The sequence below is a fragment of the Anastrepha ludens genome, chromosome 2 (assembly GCF_028408465.1).
Source record: "Anastrepha ludens isolate Willacy chromosome 2, idAnaLude1.1, whole genome shotgun sequence".
NCBI lineage: Eukaryota > Metazoa > Arthropoda > Insecta > Diptera > Tephritidae > Anastrepha > Anastrepha ludens.
The window spans coordinates 174852060-174871681 of record NC_071498.1 but is presented as its reverse complement, the minus strand read 5'-3'; the positions used below and the strand labels follow the sequence as shown (position 1 = coordinate 174871681).

The window sequence follows — 19622 nt, the reverse complement described above, 5'->3', positions numbered from 1 at the left end:
CCAACAAAAAACTGCGTTTTTTCCTTAAATTCAAAGTTTTTTAAATACTTACAATTGGACGATCCCTTATTTGGCAAATAACGATAAAAAAATATATTTGTAATTGGGTTCTGATAGTTTTTTTTTTTTTTTCTTAATTAATTTCTTATAATTACAAAATTAGTTTCCTTATTTGTTTGCTAATAAAAAAAACAATTAACTTCAATTTAACTAACAAAATGTGCGCATGAAACACAGCTGATGCGGTGAAAATAATTCGCCTCGTTTCGTTAAGTTTGTAAACAGACAAATTTGTTATCACTCCTACAATCAACAGACCGCTTAGACAAACTACAGCGAAGGCGAATAACTCAACGTCGCATACACACCGACATTCCACTTTTCGCTCTGGCACAATGACACAAAACAGCACAGCAACGCACAACACTGACAACAAATACACAAGACGGCCGGTAGCTAGGCGAATTAACCGCTTAGCTGAATTCGCCGCTCAACAGTGTATATCTGCACATTCGCCGCTGAGTATCTTGTTTTATTAGTGCCTCACCAATGCTGCGCAGCACATAGAATGCAAAGCGAGGAAGCGAAGAGAATTGAAATGAAGAATTGTGGAGGACTGGATTGTGTTGTATAGAGTTAGTGGATGATTTCTTCCCAAAGGCGTTTTTCGCTTTATGCACAAAATTTAAACGAATACAGGAAAAGCTGGAATTTTCGGCAATAGTGAGCATACAAAACTAACTCAGTTGATTGTGAAAAATGTGCAGAAAAGTGTGAAAATTTAGTGAAAAGTGAAGAAAAGATAAATAACTGGCTGATTGGTAGACCCAAACAGCAGGAGGTGAAGTCAACTTTTTAATCAACAGCCTCACCACTAGCAATTTAAGGAGGTTGACACACACACACGCACACGCACAAAGTTGCATATAAACAGATACACTGTGAGTGTATATGTGTGGGCATATGTGTATGCAACACCAACGCGTTGGCCATTGTATTGTATAGGTGTGTATGTGTGCGTGCTGTGAGTGGCACTTTGAAATTAAAGTGTACACATTAGAAGACAAAGCAGAACTTCTTAAAAATATTTAAAAAATATAAACAGTGAACAAATGTGAATGTGAAAAAGGTTGGGCCACCAATAACGGTACAGCAAAAGAAAGTCAACTCAAATGCTAATGAATTCATCTGATTTTGCTTGCTGCTTGTGATGCTGCTGTCTGTCAGCAAAGTGAACTAGAAATTTGGCTACAATGAAAATTGAGCTTCGAAAGTTTTAAAGCGCCGTGCAAACTGAAGTGAAAAGTGACTGAAAACAAGACATAAACGTGCATAGAATTAATGTACAAAGTAGAATAAGATTTAGTATTTAAATTGGCAGCAGATACCACAAAGAGTAGCCTACAATCCATTGAAAAAATTCACAAATTTTTGCAGCAGCCAGAACGCCCAATTGGCGCTTGGTAACCACAAAACAGTGAGACAGCGCACAGTTGTTGTTATTGTTGGTGCCTTGGCTAGCAATTGGACAACGGCTGGTCATGCGATGAACCTTGCCAGTGATGTTGTTGGTGATAAAGGTGCTGCTGCTGGCAGCGTTGGTGGTGGTGGTGGGGGCAGCGGTGATGCCAGCCAGCCTGCCTGCTGCCTGCTGCCTATCATTATTTGCGTTTTGTTCAGTTTCGGTTGGTTTTTTGTGTACCTTTGAAGAAATCAATAAAAAGAACTGTCAACTCCGGTGTGGAAGGTACCAGTTTGGCACCAGTGTCTGCAAAAAAGCGTCTCTATTTTTCATTTCTTAATTGATGTAGGCATTCAGCTTGCTCTAACGCATATAGCAGCCGCATGCTGGTACGTTGCACGTGCTCTACTGTCATCTCTCTCTCGTGAGTGCTCGTGAGCGCAGCGGTAATGAATTCGCTCAACAAGCGAAGTACTTAGCGGCCGGAGTGTGTGTGCTCTGCGCGTCTATGTTTACAAATGCGTCTTGTAATTATGTTCGCCTCTGTTCATTAACTTTAGAGCGCCGCTTCTCTACTTCTGCTGCTCTCTGTTTCTTCACCTTCTTCATCTTCGTCTTCTTCTTATTTAGAGCCGCCTTTGCCCACAGTTGCACGGTTGTCTATCTCCTCTTCTTCTTTGTTCGCTTTTTTGTTTATGTTGTCGTTTTCTTCTTGGCATTTCCTGATTAGCACGCAGTAAATGTTATTCTTTGTTGTTGGTAACTTTTTTCAATTTGTTTTTTTTTTTTTGTTTTGCTCAAATCGAAGCAAATCGTTTATTGACATAAATCGGGAAAATAAATAAATTACAGTGCCGTACACTCGAGTTTGTGACAAAGGCGTTGTAATAAAAAGCAAAGCCTCGCATACAAAGTGAAGTATGTCAGTTATTTGACATCAATTAAACACTGACGATCTGCGTTGTTGGAGAAAAAATGTGATTAATATAGCCGAACAAGCGATAATAAACTTTGAAAAGTGTGCAATAAACCGTGTGAGTTAGCGGTTAATATGACAGCTGCATTTGGCAGCAGCAGCTCATGCAAAATAAACAGAAAAAAAAACACAGAAAAGAACAGGAAAAAGCGCACATGCACACACACACCAGTTAATTGCGAAGAAAACCCAGGCAGTGGATTTAGTCAGCAATCAAAAGGGCAAACGCCTTAATTTTTGACATTTTGCACTCACACGAGCTCACTGCTCGTCTCTCATAGCGTAGCGTACGCGCTCGCTCTCTTTCACCACAATTGTCAAATTGTGCTACGCTCTGTGTGCGCTCGCTGCCAAATGCTGTATCCTTGTTGATGAGTAATTTGTATTGGCGCTCGCTCATTTGCCATGCCCACTCATTTGCCCATGCGACCGCATTTTCCGCATTGCGATAGAGGAAATCTGCATGCAAATCTGAAGCCAATGCACTACAATAGCAACTAAAGGATCACGCACACATGCACAATCTTGGCTATGTATGTGTATGTGTATTTTATTCGTGCGTTCATGTGCAAGCACACAATGGAGCTACTCACGGGTTGCATGACCTTTGACATATTTTCCGGCTATGGCGACCTTTTCGCCAGACACAATACTCCCCAGATATGTGCGCGGAATGGCGCAGTTTTATGTATCTCCGAAATTTGGTGCAATTAAGTGGTAGATATTTTCGATTTCTAAGGCAAAGAAAAAAATCTTGAAGGCCTATTTTTATACCTACAATGGCGCGCATAATTGAGTGCATGTTTTTCTGTTTGATATTTACAATGTAACCGGCGCTATGAGCACAATTGCAATAGCGGCAATAGAAAGACTGGTCGACTGGGATCCAATCAAATTAGTTGTACGAAACTCAGCCAAAAAGTCTGCACTATGACTGAGGATGACTGGATTTTTCTTTGATTTGGCTTCTTGGTGACAGTAACATTCAGTGTCCTGAAATGTCAGGCTTCGTTATTCCACAAGTAAACTTTGGTAAGAGGCTTGGTTTTGTAATAGAACAGAATAGCTGGCAGAAGGGTTTAGAATCCGATTACCACCCATACACTTTATCTACAAATGGATCCAAACTGACGGAATGAGTAGTAGCGGCTGTCTTCTGCCCACAATTTGATCACCAAAAGTCTATGTGAGATCTATTCAGAACAGCCAGATATATCTAACTTAACCTAGAATTTTTTTGGAATTTTTTTTTAATATTTTACATTTTTATAAACCATCACCCATATAAACTAAACATTCAAACTTTATATTTATAACTTTCTATACAATTCAGAAAAATTCAAAAAAAAAATTTAATTCAAATTTCATACTTCGTAATCGGAATTTTGGGAATCATTTCGAACATGCATTTTTATAGCCCAATGAATTTTATAACAAACCAGCTATTACCTGGCGAGTCGGTGCCGTAGAAAAATAGTTTTTATTAAAAGAGTTATTTTGCTTTTGTTATTTTGCTCGTGAAAATGGACCCGAGTATTCATTTCAAAATAACTTTTCTGGAAACAGGTCGCTCAAAAATGTGTGGCACAAAACGTAATGATATGAAATTTATCATCTTTTTCCAGTACTTCCGGGTTGTAGCGATAGATATATCTGTGTGTCTTTTCCTCCTCGCGGTTACCCGATTTTGGTCGAGTTTAACAAAGCTCCTCAGTCATTTCTTCTCGTGCTAACCGGCGCCAGTTGAATACACCAAGTGAAGTCAAGTTGTTCCCCACCAGATGTTTCCTATGCAATGCTGATACCACCAGCTCGAACCGCATCGAACACTTTCAGAGCCGGAACCTTTGTATCTATTCGGACGACATAACCCAGCTAGCGTAGCCGCAAAGGCTCAAATATCTTCGGTAAAATCTTTCTCACCAGCACTCCAAGGGACGCCTCATCAGATGATGTTATCGTTCAAGCTTCTGCGCGATATGTTAGGACGGGAATGATCAGAGTCTTATAGAGTGTTAGTTTTGTTCGTCGAGAGCGGACTTTACTACTCAGTTGCCTACTTAGTCCAAAGTAGCACTTGTTGGCAGGAGAGATTATTCGTTGGATTTCAAGGCTGTCATTGTTATAGGGGTTAATGATGGCTTTGCACTTTAGCACAATTCCCCATACTCCGCTGCCATACAGGAGAATTGAGTTTGTGGCCGCCGTAATTAGCTTTCTTTTGCTCTGTGTTCGCCCACCAATGTTTGCCATTAATCTACTTGGCATACCGTGACCTTTCCTGCTTTGGTCGTCGCATGCCGTATCTAAGCGCAGAAAGGAAACCTGCAGTCATGTTGAATACCTAAGTATTTCACTACTTTTTGGGTCACTTAGGACGTGTCGTCTATTTGCATGCTGACCCCGAGTGGCATGTAATCTCGTGTCATAAGGATTACTTCGGTTTTATGTTTGGCGAGTTCCAGGCCGTGGTCCTCAACCCATACTTGAGTCCTTATCTTAACTTGGTTCAGCTTCCTTCTAGCGTCCTCCGTGTCCCGAGCTGGTATGACCGGCGCTACATCGTCCGTGTATCCCACTAGATATGTCTGGCATTTCTACGTTCAATATCTCGTCGTAGCTCTGATTTCAAAGTTCGGGGCCGAAAATAGATCCTGGAGCTGCGGCAGACGTTATCGCTTTTGTTTTTTGGCCATCTGGTGCGTCGTAGAACGCTCACTCAGGTAGCTCTTGAGAATCCTTAGCAGCTATTCAGGTACTCGAAACCTTTCTCATAGTGCCCTTTTATAATGTCTATCCATCGTAGGCTGTTAAAGACGTTTCGTACATCAAGCATTGCCAGGATGGTGACGCGGTTCGGGTAGTGGCGTCTGCGTTGAGCGCTGCTTACCACCTCCTCTATTGCGCTAAGGGTTAATTTTCCGCGTCGAAAATCATATTGCTTTGCTGCCAATCATCCTGCACTCTCGACAAACTCTACAAGCCTGCGCTGTATTAGTTCCTCCAGCGATTTCCCGGCGCTGTCCAGCATACAAAGCGAACGCCAGGCTGACGGTTGTACTGGGTCGCTCTTACCCCTACTGATCAGCGTCAGTTTCTGTATTTTCCATAGCTTGGGAAGATGCTTTGAACAATGTATGCAATGTAAACATCGAGCATCACATGTGGTCGGCTTTTAGCCACAAGTTTGAGAGCTTCAGCTGGGATGCCATCTGAGCCTGCAGCTTTGTTTCTTTTGAGGCATCTTGCGGCGGTTTTAAGCCCTTCTTCGGTGAAGGGTGGGGGCATATCGTCACCTTGGGGGGTCTCGGTGCCCGCACTGCATAGGGTGCGTAGTGAACAATCAGTACACTATTTTGCTGATAGCATAACTGTATAGATGAACGAATGCGGAGTTAGCGTTTAGCTTCCCCGTTACAATTTTATAGCCCAGATCCTAAGGCTTCATATTTAAATCCCTTCGAAGTTCCTCCCATTTTGCCTTCTTACTGGCGATGTTTGCATGGTTCAGCGCTTTTCGGGATTTTCTGAAATTAGTAGCTTGCGCCTCTGTTTCGTCTAGCTCTGGTGTACCTTCTTCTATTACGGAAGCAGGTTCTTCGGAGCTCTATGTGCGGCATGGAATTTGCATCAAAGTGAGCTAGGAACGCTTCAGTGTTTACTTTGGACATGTTCCATTTGCGAGTGCCCTTTGTTTTAGGTGTTGGGTAGGGTCAGTTCTCGCACTGATCCGGAATGTGGTGTACTGATGGTCACTTCGAGTATATTCTTTCAGAACTTCCCACCTGTTGATTACCCCAGCCAGGTTATCAGTCACTAGGGTGACATCCGGCGTGGTGTGTTCACATCCTGGTGTCCTAAAAGTAGTAGCGTTTCCTGTCTTTGCGAGTGCTAGAGCCCCAGTCTGGCAGCCACCTTGTGCTGAGGTTAGTGCTTCTTAGTGATTACCAGTTTTTGTTTTTATTTTTGTTTTTATTTTTTGAAATTTTAAGAGTTCTGTAGTTTTATTTTTTAATAGAAAACATTTCATTGTTCGATAAAATTTTTTTCGACCTTTCTCTATCATGAAATAAAAAAATAGCCCTCGCTATGTATGTGTGTGAACGCGAATGGTAGTGTCAGATTAAAATATTTATAAACAATAAAATAACTTTACTTAATAATCTTTAACTTTGCAACAACAAATTCAGCGCAAGAACCATGAAAGCGGAACTGGTTTAAGCATAGAGAAAAATTAACTAAACAACAAAAAGCGGTAAACGACACTTAAATTGATAAATATTTTTCTCAACTTTCGTAAACAAATGCAACACGAGAAAGAGTGCATATGTATGTGTGCGTATTGTGCAAGAAGGCAAAAACAATTAATAAATAAAACCGATAAATTAAAGCGGCACGAAAAGAGAACACAAACAAAAACAATTGGCGAAAGCAGCAAAGAAATGATGTCAATCTTAAAAGCAACAAAGAATTTTGCTATTCTTTTGCTGCCGGAGCTTTTCGATTGGGATAACTCACCACATATTCAGAGTTCTATAGATGTATGAATGTACGGAATAGTGGAAAGCTAAATAGGAAGAGAAGAAGTTTTATTTAGAGTTAAATTTGTAACACTAAAATACTGACAATTTTTCTGGCAAAAAAATCATATTTGCACTTGCACATTCTTACATATTTTTTTACTGCATACATTAGCCAATTTAATTTCCCATGCATTCTAGAAAAAAAAATCATTTGCCTTTTATTGCCAATACTTAGTTTCACCATTAATTTTCATTTAAATTTTTCATGCAAAACTAATAAAAACGAGCTGATTCAATTATTTTCATGATTTCCATTATTTCATTCAATTTATAATAATTGAATTTCACTTTACTTAAAAACAACCAATCCAATTCAATTCTGATTGATAATTCTAATGCAATTTCGATAAATAGAAATATAAAACCACTTTGCTAGTAATTAGAATATGTGCAACGAACAATGAGCAACAAAAACAATAACAATAACAATAATAATTTGATATAACAATCACTCCTGTCATTCGAACGAAAGTAATTTGATTGTCGATGAAATTTAATTTAGCCAATTTGGTTATTGTCAATTGATTGTCAATGTTGCCCTGCCTTTGATGCTTTCATAAATACTTTAGTTCACTTCATTGCGGCCAAGTTGCTGCTAACTGGCTGGCTGAAAAAGTGTGGGACGCACGACAATCAGTTGACACGTAATTATTGTTAATCGGTCGTTCAATGGTAATTTTTTTTTATTTCCGCTTGCTGGCGCTTCACTATCAAACTAAAAATCTAATTCACGTTAGTGTATGATGAGTGTTGTTGTTGTTGTTTAAACAGTAATAGAAGCCCCGTCAGGGTAGGGTTTAACACCGGTCATCTTCGTCTGGCTCATCTAAAGGTAGGCCCAGGAAACATGCTGTTTCGACAGGTTGGGTCCAGAGGGAGAGGGGTGTTAGATGACTAGGTTTTAAAGGGCATGTGAAAAGGTGGTTTTGTGTCGTGCGGGGTGCCTTCACATGCCGGACATAAGTTAGGTATGTCAGGGTCAACTCTGAATAAGTAGGAGTTTAACCTGCTACAGTATCCAGAACGTAGTTTTGCCAGTGTTACGCGTGTCTCACGAAGAAGCTGGAGCTTTTCATCTGCTATAGGTGGTGGTTGGACTCCGGCATTGGATTGCGGCATTCACTGGGCGGGAGCTTAAGAAGGTGGTGACGGTCGCCAGGTGAATGTCGTTTATTGACTGTCCAGTCCAGTAGACTTCTGTCAGTTTTGTCCTGGATCTCGTCGGCGTAGTGTAGTAGGTGTCTCCTGACGTGCCTGGGAGGCGGCTCTGGCTCAGGCAGGTGTCTGCAAGGGTGAATTCTGCGTTAGCACCCTAACAGGAACTGCTTGCTGAGCAGTTTGTTGTGCTCCATTACAGGGTGCATTTGTGCTTCATTGTAAAGGTATTGAATAGGGGGCATCAAGAGGCAACCGGTCGCTGTCCGAATAGCAGTATTTTCGTATGTCTGTAGCCTTATCCACTGCGTGTCACTAGTTCCAGACGACCAGACAGACGCAACATAGTTTAGAACCGGCCGGCCAAGTACCTTAAATGTCGCAACAGTTCTTTGACTTTGCCCCAAGTGCTGCCGGCCAGCGATTTGAGGACCTTGTTGCGATTTTGGACTGTAGTGGCAATTGCGGTTGTGTGCGCTGATAAGGAAAGCAAACTGTCAAAGTTTAGGATTCTTTACCGTCGGAATTGGTGTGTCATCGACTTTTACCTTGAGGGGCATTTTGACCTCCTTTGTCTAGGTGGTGAAGAGGGTCGCCGTGGACTTAGTGGGGGAAAGTTGCAGATTCGTCGCAATAAAAACGCAAGAAAGGTCGGTGAAATAGTTGTTCACTTTGGAGCACAGGTCATCCATGTCATTGCCCGACGCCATTATCATGCAGTCGTCAGCGTATGAGACCAGGGGTACTCTCTCTGGTGGTTGGAGCTTCGAGATGTAGAAGTTGAGCAGCATGGGTGAAAGGACACCACCTTGCGGTACACCTTGCTTAATCTTCCTCTGCTTTGATGTTTGGTCTCGAAAAATCACTGACGAGTGACGACCGCTCAGGTAGTTTGCGGACCAGCCCTGGCGGAAGTGCCGACTGATAAATATCATGTAGTAGCGTGGAATGCCTGACGGTTTCGAAAGCCTTCTTCAGGTCCAACGCTACAGTCCTCACGCAGGGGCGGTTTTTGTTAAGCCCGCGGTTTATCTGGACGTTTATGGCGGTGGATGGAGTGGTGCGGGTATGCACTCATCGGAAACCATGCTGATGTGGGGCTAGTGCCAGGTGTTTCGTAAACAGTGGGAGTAGGAGGGAGTCAAGTGTCTTCACTAGGAAGGGAGAGTTATTGAACGAAAAGATTCCCCTTGGTTGGCGGGTTTCCCAGGTTTCAGTAGTGGGACCACTCTCCCTGCTTTCCACTTGTCAGCGATTATAAGAGTGGCCAAGGGCAACTTGAAAACCCTGGTGAGAAATCCTACTCCCAATGGTCTCAAGTGCTTCAACATCAGCGCGTTCAGTCCGTCAGGGCCAATGGATTTTGTGGATTTTTATTTGTTGATGTCCCCCTGAACCTCATCACAGGAGAAAGCAAGTGGCGCACTGTCGTTCGCTAATTTGTGCAGCCTTCTGGAGGCACGACGCTTGGCCCTGTCGACCAGAGGATGCAGTATAAAAAGTCGGCTGAAATAGCTCGCGCATCTCTTCCGATCCGACGAAGTGGACCACCTTGTCGTTGTGCTTCGTCGGGTTCGACAGGGACCTAACGGTGGGCATGATGAGTGATGTCGTCATTGATGATGTATAATTACTTACATTTAAGTACAGAGTGGTCCACATAGCATTTCTTAATTAAAAAAATACAAAAAAAATCAGTTAGACGAAATTATTATGATTTATTCGAAGTAGCAAACATTCTCTTTTTTATGTAACCCATGTGACAAATGCGGCTGGCTTCACAGCAGCGTATCCTCTTATGCAAGTCTTCGGTGACCTTGATGAAAATTTCTGTCTCTATCTCACGAATGGCTTCTTCGATATTCACCTTAAGGACCTGCATCGTTAGTAGATTGCTCGCATAATATCGGTTATATCGGAAATTGTGCGTTCAGTTCGTAATTTATTTAAAAAAAAATGACCTAAAGTGTCTTGATACTTGAAAGAGAGCTTTATGATGAGCCTTTAATTAAAATCTTATCATTGTTTTTTTTTGATATTGCACAGTGTAATCAGCTTTTGAAACCCAATCAACTGCAATAATTAGTATTTTGATTAGCGAGAGGTACTCGTTTTTATTTATGATTAATAACGTATTCCAAATGTTATCGAAAGTAGGGAGTGAGCCATAAAATAAAGGTTGATTTATTTTTCCTGTTTTTATTTTTTTTAATTTCTATTTTTCTAGTCTTTTTTTTGCATTTATGACACCCGCATAGTGAAATAAATTAGCTGTTCGCAGTTCGGCTCGTAATTTTCGTGCTACAATATTTATGTGAATGGATGTGTGTATGTATGTGAGTATGTTTGCATGTGCATATCTAAGTACGTAACTGACAATTACAGCAAATTAAAAACTGGTTTGATTTACACCAGTTCATTAAATACTGTTTTTTTATTCCGAAGACGACACATGCGCTTGCAACTAGCGTTTAGAGCATCTACTCGCACTTATATAATGCCACAGCTCACAATGAAAAACCAGGTACACAGTTTACAGTGGGTTTTTTACTTCCACCAACCAAAGATTGTACAATATTTGTGTACCATTTTATACAAAGTAAGCGAAAGTGTTACATTTTATGAATGTATGTAAGAGTGTGTGAATGCTTTTTTTATTTTTGTTTTTTGGTGTGCTTACTTAGTTCCGAACCAGTTAATTGAGGGGCAATGCATAGATTAAGTAACCAATAATTAATGCTGCACTTCATTTCTATGACCAGAAAGATTTTCTTAATTAACAATAAATTTCCAGTTACTGAGCTTGCTTTGTAGTGGATTTTTTCATTTAATATAAACCGACCCCTTCACTAACATTTCGCGAAATCTTCGTAAAGGTCTCGGTAATCATTTCCTTATATTCGGAAATCAACGTAGTTAACGGACATGACCACTTGTCACTTTTCTTGTTGCCAAAACAGATACCATGAAAAGAGGTGGGAGGAGTTAGTTGATTTATGCATAGTCCTTAAAATTGTACTTATTATTAAAAAAAAATGTGGAGACTTAAATAGTTTTTGAGACACAGCAACTTAAGTGGTGCACTCCGCTTTTCCCTACATTGGGTAGCGACTGAAGAAAAAGTCGTACTTTGAGATATTTAAAAAAGAACTTATCTAATAATGTTTAGGTTAGGTTAGTTTGGGAGAGACAGCAATGCCACTTAGACCACGAAATGAGACCGTTGCGAGCCGCAGGGGCTGAGCTATATTTCCCTTTCCATATTGAACCATCCTGAGCTTTTGACAAAGCGTAAAAGGTTGTTGATACCTAAAGTGTATAGATTATCTATATTCATTAAGAAGTAGGATTTTAAAAATCGGTTCCTGCTTCTGGCTAGAGCTGGGCATGTGCAAAAAAAGGTGTTGATTTGTTTCCAACTCCTCCTCATTCCTGCAGCTACGACAGAAATCATGCGTGTGTACGCCTAATCTCATTGCATGACTTCTTATGAGACAATGTTCTGTGAGGGCTAATACTAAGATCCTAATTTGAAGTCTACTCAATTTTATAATATTCTATAGGATAGACATAGATATATATTGTTTTACGATATTATTTGGCCATCTCATTAAGAGATTGGCGACAATGTAAGACACTCCTTGATGTTATTTGGAATGCATCCAGCGACCGTTGGGCAGCTTGGCTGTCTGATAGAATGCTGATGTCTGTTGATGATATTCTGTTTATCTCTAACCATTTCAAGGCTTCATGAATAGCGTTTACTTCCGCTTGAAAAACACTACAGTGACCCGGTAGTTTAAAGGATGCACTGGTGAATGATGTCACATTAACTAAAATTTAGCCCAAGCTTTATTGTTTGCTCATTTCAACCGCAGTATCTCGAAATTTTACAACGGCTGTTCTGATATCATATTCCGCTTCAGTATGTGAACAAAAAAACAGCGAAAAACTGTAAGCTGGCTTTTTGTTCTGAGGGTCAAGTTAGGTTGAAGCGGTTTCCCACTGTGGAACATAGTCAGGTTCATAGCACATTGTGATGCCGCTTGGGAAACTTGTGCTTATCTCACCTAAAAGCAGTGTGTACTTTTCAAAAATTTCACAAGATCTCTGATTTTAACAGTACTGAGAGCTTCCAACTCATCAAAAAATGGTCTACCTTAAATGGTAAGTCTACGTCTGGATAGAGCAGGACACTGGCTCAAAAGATGCAGGATCATTTCTTTTTCATTTCGGCAACTTCAGCAGAAGTCATGTGTTTGCACAGCCTCTGGGCGTGCCTGCCGATTAGACAATGGCCCGTTATAACTGAAATCAGTGACGCTAAGTCAATGCGTATCTCGTCTTAGCAGAAATTTTCTGCGTCTGGCATTAAGAGTGGGCCACCATTGTCGGGCAATTCTGCAGGTGGTTTCATTACACCATCTCTCATTCGCTGCACTTATGATTTCCTCAAAGTTAAGTAGCTTACAAGTCTGTAAAGTTATGACTATGCCATTGTCTATGTACTCATCGGTCAATTTGCTGCCTAGTTTTCCTAGTTCATGGACCCTGTAGTTAGCCACTGTCGCAATGTCTGGGAACCAATGTCGCCTTTAGGTGAAATGACTCAGCCATCTCGTTAAAATATATATGCGATAATTCATGATTACCTCGGATGTTGTCGACTGCTTGTGAGGGCTTTTATCGCCGACTGGCTATCAGTGAAAATGTAGATATCATCTCCGGATATCGCTTCACATTGTGTCACGGCTTTCATTATTGCCATCAGTTCAGCATGAAAAACACTGCAATAGTCGGGAAATGGGAAACTGAAGAAGATACCCAGATGTTTAGAGTATACACCTCCGTCCACTGCGCCCTTGAGCTTATCTATATAAAGATGGGCGTCCCGGTCCCATACTTGCGTCGAAAGTAGGATGTGTTGTAGTGGCAAGTGTAGGCGGGCCTGCATATTCCACATGTCCAGGAAGCTCCAATATACCATCCAGGATTGTACATTAGCCGTAGTCCGTATTTGACCACTTACTGAAAGAGTTCAGCCTTATTGACGCACTTCGCGCGGTATACAATATCTTTCCTGCAGGTGTACTAGAAGGAAGAATAATGTCGCATATAATGCTTTCGATGGTGTGGTTATAAGAAGGGATTTGCCTCTTGGACCATGTCAATTTTTTAAATATTATTATTTTTATTCTGAAAGTCGATCACATTTTGTCGACCTACGCAATTAATGTCATTGTCATTTTAGCTCTTTGCAAGGCGCATTCCTTAAAGGTGCTAGCACTAGACCCTAGACACAATGTTCTGCACGTTTGATTGTCAAAGCAAAGTACTGAAAAACTAAGGACCAATAATGAATTCGTCTTATTTCATTCTGAGCTGACAGCCACATGGACATAGCGAAAGAAAAAAACAGCTCAGCTGATTTACCAACACCACCTTTAATAGATTCGCCTTGGCTCTTTATTTAAAACGAAATTAATGAATACATTTTTTTTATTTTTTTTATAATATATTATTTTGCAATATTATTTTTTTTATATTTCTAACTGCCTATCCCTTTTTAAAAACTATTTAAAAAAATTAGTTACCTAAAAACTCTCGCCTCGAAAGCAAAATAAAAGTCAGCGGCTACTATCCACATATCGCACCCTAAATACAAAAGGGTCACAACTCAAAATGTTCCTTCTGCTCAGATATGAACGAGACGTTATCAATAAACGGTCCGCGGATGACATATGGCAAAAATAAATTTTTTGTTTTTTGGTAGGATATGTCACATAGTTTGTTTTCTGTGCTACTGTAAACAAGTCAAGCTCGAGTGTGGAAAATTTTGAATTGTGACCCTTCTGTATTTAGGGTGCGATATGTTAGCCAACGATATGCGTCGATACACGGCTGTGGAGATATCATCTGCCGCGCATATGTTTGCATGTACATACACTCGTGTTCACAATAATGGGAACGCGACATATTGCAAAATTTTAATTTTGTCATAACTTTTTTTCTATTTCTTTTTTTCTTTTATTTATTTATAAAAACACAGTTCATACTGCAACAAAATCCATGTAAATTAAAGTGTCACGCTTGCAAAAAATTAAAAAAATATATAAAAAGAAAATTTTGTATTTGCATTGAAAAAAATTAAAAAAAATTTTTTTTTTATTTTTTTTTTTTTATTTGCATTGAAATCTAATACTTTTCGATCAGAATTTTATAAAAAAATTTAAATTCTGCGTATGAAGTTTCTTAGTTCATTGAATGTTTGTATAAGGGGAAAGCTTGAAGTCGCCAAAAACATTGCTGATTTGTGATAATTTTTTTTTTTCGCACAGTGTTATGCATTTTTCTCGAAATAATGAAACTCTGTTTTTTTAGGGGAAATGCGCTAAACTGCCTGCAAACCAAAACATGAAAAATCAATACAGTTTTTTATCTATTTCAAATTTGTACTTTATTACATAAACATTCAATGAGCTATAAAACTACACACTCGAAATTATTCTAAAAATTCTGATGTTAATGAATTTTTTGGATTTTTTTAATTTTCTACAATGCTTGAAATATTGAATTATATCGTTTTTATTGTAGTATGAGCTACATTTTTATAAAAAAACCTTAAAGAAAAAATTAAATTAAAAATAAGTAAATAGTCAAAACTTTTCACTATTGTGAGCACAACTGTGTATGCCTATTATATCATATTTATGATGTGGCGCAAAATTAATCACCCTGTCGGAAGATTTATAATTTTTGCAAATGCAGTCGTGCGTCAATCATATTTAAGGGGTTATATACCTTGTGAGCGAATAGACGATTGTCATAATTTTTTTTTTAAATATGTTTTAGAACTTTTATTCAAATGAGGCATATATCATATTGAAGGGTAACTCTCGAAGAATACATTTTACTGTTTTTATTGTAAAAAATGTTATTATGTATTGTTGATATCGCCCGTCCTCCGAAACGCCGTTTTTTAGAGGTTTGCGGGGATCACGGTAGCGCATGAGTAGCTCAACTGAAATCAATAAATGAAATGATTATTGTAGAAAAATGTTTTTTGGTGAATCTGAACGGTTTATTTACCCAAAAAAAAAATTCGATATGAAAACCGCTTTGCACCAAAAAAACGATTTCTGAGGGGTAGAAAAATTAAAAATAAAATTAATTTCAGCGAACTATGCAAATATTTATAAAAAGTGAACCGTTCAGATTCACGAGATTGTAACTTCGAATAATTAAAAAAAAAGTTTATGCAAATCAGTCAAATAGTTTTTGATAAATAATGATCACCGCGACGGTAATTTTCAAAAAACACGACTTCGAGATAATCGGGTCTAAAGTCTAGCGATGCCGGGCGCTAAGAAATGACGCGCGCTTCCACGGTCTGTAACTTTCGTTCTACTGCTACGGTCTTTATGATTTTTTGAATTTATATTTTTAAGATGATGTACTTTTAGAAAGAAAAATTCGATTTTTTAGTCTAACACAAGGTATATAACCCCTTAACACGTGTGAAGTAAGCAGCTGCAGTATGAAAATAGACAAGCGATGGAGTGCGCAACGGTCAGAATTAAGATTTCCATCAGTGAGAATTTTTTTTTAATTTTTTTATTTTATTTTTTCAATACTTTTTTTTAAATTTTTTTATATTATTTTTTTAATGATTTTTTATTAAATTTTTTAGAATTTCAAAAAAAAATTTTTTTAATTTTTATTCATATTCAGTAGAAAAGTTATTCAAAAACATAATTGAATGCTAAATTTTGCGCCACCTTGTATATGGTATGTGATTTCGTAAAGCGTGAATTCAAATTACCAAATATTTTTGTGGGTTATTATGTTACATTGTGCTTTCCGTAAATTCGCAAATACATGCACACATACGTACTTATGTGTGTTATGCATTTATTTATTTTTCTGTGTCAGTTTTCTCGCATTCATTTCATTCTTGCATTAAACCCTGCGTTTGCCTTCTGAAATGCTTTCAAATCGCTTGTGAAACCCCATTTCCAAATGAACGCAATCGGCTGTTCCGTTGAACTTATTTGAACTCAGCGAACTGAATTAAAATTGAAATAAAACCAAAATTATATAAAATAAAAGAGAAAAGTGGTTTGAATAAAACTAAATATTGCAACGGAAGACAGCATCAAAAGCGCCAGCAAGCAAAAGCAAACATAAATGTAAGAAAAATATAAAATACATAAACACATATGTGTATATATGTGTGTGAAGATGTAGTGCAAAGCAGAAATGATCAAAGCAACTGAAGCACTTGAACGTAACCGCGGCGAAATACTCGTAAAAAGGGCAATTAACCAAGTGAGTCACGCGCGCCGCCGACGCCGAGTGTCGATCGACGAAAGTCGAGCGCCGGCCATTCACGGCCTCTCAGCGCGTCTGCCAGCTACTGCACCGTGGCACGTCGCGACACTGTGGCAAGTGTGCGCTCGCATATACGCATTGCCGCATTCGCGAGCAATCAGCACCAGCACCAGCGCAATCCACCGGCACTGCCAGTAACAGACAAAAAGTAATCGTCGCGATCGGCGTGTTCGCTTTTATGGTTTTTGCGCTTCAGTCGCTCGAGCGCTGTATTGGCGGGCACGCGAGTGAAAAAAGCCTGATGTACAGCAGAGTGACAAAATGTGGTGGAACCGCGGTTTTTTTTTTCTTTTTCGTTTTTTCGTTTACGTCTCAGTGCGGCTATAAGATAACAAACGTTTCCGGTTGAAGCTTTGCTTTTTTTTTGTTTTAATTCTTTTCATGGTTTTAATTTGTATTTGTGTTTATTACAGTTGCAATTTGTTTTCAAGTCAGTCGCAAGTAAATAATTATAAGTTCATATAATTGCAAAACGAAAACAAAAACAAAAACAAAAAACAAAAAAACAGTGCAGAAAGTGTAAAAGTTGGAAAATTCTAGGAAATTCAACTCAAATGCATCTCAAGCGCAAAATGATACGCTACTGAACGCATTGCGGTGTGAGCAACTAACGAGCAGCGTGCGCATTAAAGCGCACTCACGACAAGCGGGCGCCACATAACTATAACTGTGCACAACAACAACAAACACAAGCAACGAACGCACAAACTCTCATTCACATCCACGCACCAACAAAAGCCGGCTGTTCGAAAGCAAACATCCAAGTACATCCAACACCAGCAACGCAACACAAAATGCCACACCCACGCTTTGTTGCGCGCCTGCGCCTACTACTTAATCTACTACTTTTCGCCGCCATTATTGATGAACATCGCGGCGGCGCTGCTGCAGTCGTTGTCATCGACCCAGAGCTTTCGTCGCCCTCACCCTTCACCATCGCACCGACCGCCTCAACGCCAACACCAACACCAACTCCAAAGTACACTGCAACTGTTGCCGGTGAGAGTAACGACGACGACAGCAGCAGCAGCAGCAGTAGCAGCGCTAGTGGCAGCGTGACGCCCGCAAGCAATGCGTTGGACATGAATGCATACGCCGTGAATGGCGTAAGTGTGGATAATAATAATATGGCCGCCGCTGTCGCTGGCGCTGATGAAACCGTTGAGACTGAGGGCGATTATCAACTCGCAGCTGCTGCGCCCACCTCACCTGCTTCTGTGGAGCAGCAGGATCAGCCGCGGGTGCCACCCACTACGCTTTCCTTTGCCAATATTGCGCCCGCCAGCGGTGTGGGTGGCGACTTGTTTAGCGGTGGCAGTATTAGTGGTTTCGAGACGCGTGGAGGTGATGGGGAGACAGCCACCACTGCCGGCGACGCCACACCACCGTACGCGGCTGTGGACGAGAAATATGGTAAATATGCAAACGAGCGCTATAATTTTTCAATTTAGCATTGACTATGCAAATATGAGTATATATGGTGGGGCATAACACATTCTGTATGCATACAGTGTGTGCCAGGAAAAATGGCACGTCTGTTTTTTGAAATATTTGTAAAGTCTAAATTTTTTAGTTTTTTTGCAAAAATATTATTTTAGTACATATTTTAAACCACATGTATCTGCATAAGTTATACAACTACAGTGGGTGTCAAAGCAAATGGCACATATTCAAATATTTGGCAATGTCTTCAATGCTACTTTTTTCTGTGAATTTAATATATATTAAAAATATAGTTCATGTTCTATACAGCATGATTCAACAAATAATACGTATATACCTACAGTGAGTGCCAAGAAAAATGGCACATCTGTTTTTTGAAATATTTGCAAGACTTACATTCGTTTATTTCACTATAAAAATATAATTTTAATTCATATTCTAAATATCATGTATCTGCATATGTTATGAAACTACAGTGGGTGTCAAAGAAAATGGTACATATTTATATGTTAGGCAATGTTTACTGTAAACTGTTTATGCCTGCACCTGTTAAACACCTACAGTGAGTTTTAAAGAAAACCGTACACCTAGTTTTGGCAATGCTTGTCATTCTAATTTGATTTTTTTTCTTAACTTATAGTAAAAACTTATTCCATTTTCCAAGAAAACAATATGATTTAGTGTACCAAAAAGAAAACTTAAAAACGAAAAAACTACATCCGAATTTCAAAAATTTCGAACAGCTGTGATAAAAATTGGTTCTACAGTTACAACCCATACAGTGAGTTGCAAAGAAAATCGTACATTTAGTTTTGACAATTTTCCCATTCAAATTTTTTTTTTTTTGAATTTATTATAAAAACATGTTTAATTTTGAAAGAAAAACAGTGTAATTTACCTTCTCGACTTATAAAACAGCAAAAAAACTACATCCGAATTTCAGAAATTTCAAACAACTTTGAAAAACATTGGGCAGTTTTACCGCTCATTGAAACTTCTTCCACTGCAGTATTTATAATATGTTGCAAATTTGAGGTTAGGAAGTTCCGATTATCAAATTTTTCCCGTGGAAGAAAAAATCACCTGCATGATTTCTAAAAAGTCTTGCTGTAAAACACAAAATCGCATAATTTCTAAACAGGTAATACTGGCAATTTCAAATTTAGTAAAATTTAATGAACTATGAACTGCGTCACCCGAAAAAATCCTTAATTTTTTTTGTGTGAAGTTTCTTCGAATTTTCATTTTAAAATTGAATGAACTGCAGAAATTTTAAATTTTAAATTTTTAATTTTTTAATTATTTTTTTTAAATGTTTGTAGTTTTGTCGATTTTTCGATGATACTTTGTTTTTAACTTAGGTCTTGGACTTATTTATATTGTTTTGTTAACGAACATTATTTAAATATTTCTTTAATGTAAAGTTTTGCTGATTTTTTTATTTTATTTTCAAATTGTTTGAACTGAAAAAAATTGTTTCCAAAAAAATTTAAGAAAAAAATTTTTTCTAATGTTGAAATTTTTTCGATTTTTCAAAAGTTTCTTTGTGTTTAATTTAGGACTTGGATTATTATTATTTTCACAGCGAATAAAATTTTTTTTAATGTGAGGT

The 19622-nt window shown here is 38.8% G+C and overlaps 1 protein-coding gene across 5 annotated transcripts in view; it reads left to right on the top strand.

The window, feature by feature from the left end:
* Nucleotides 1-547: 547 nt before the first annotated feature.
* LOC128855909 (tyrosine-protein phosphatase 99A) overlaps nucleotides 548-19622 on the top strand; it is a 178036-nt gene continuing 158961 nt past the window's right edge. For 2 of the 5 annotated variants that reach the window (XM_054091147.1, XM_054091146.1), the window contains exons 1-2: nucleotides 548-1005; nucleotides 16981-17980. In XM_054091147.1, coding sequence (XP_053947122.1) covers nucleotides 17362-17980 — 619 coding nt within the window. In that variant the 5' untranslated portion in view covers nucleotides 548-1005; nucleotides 16981-17361. The remainder of the gene's footprint in view (nucleotides 1006-16980; nucleotides 17981-19622) is intronic. The other 3 variants (XM_054091145.1, XM_054091142.1, XM_054091144.1) reach the window with 2 other exon arrangements.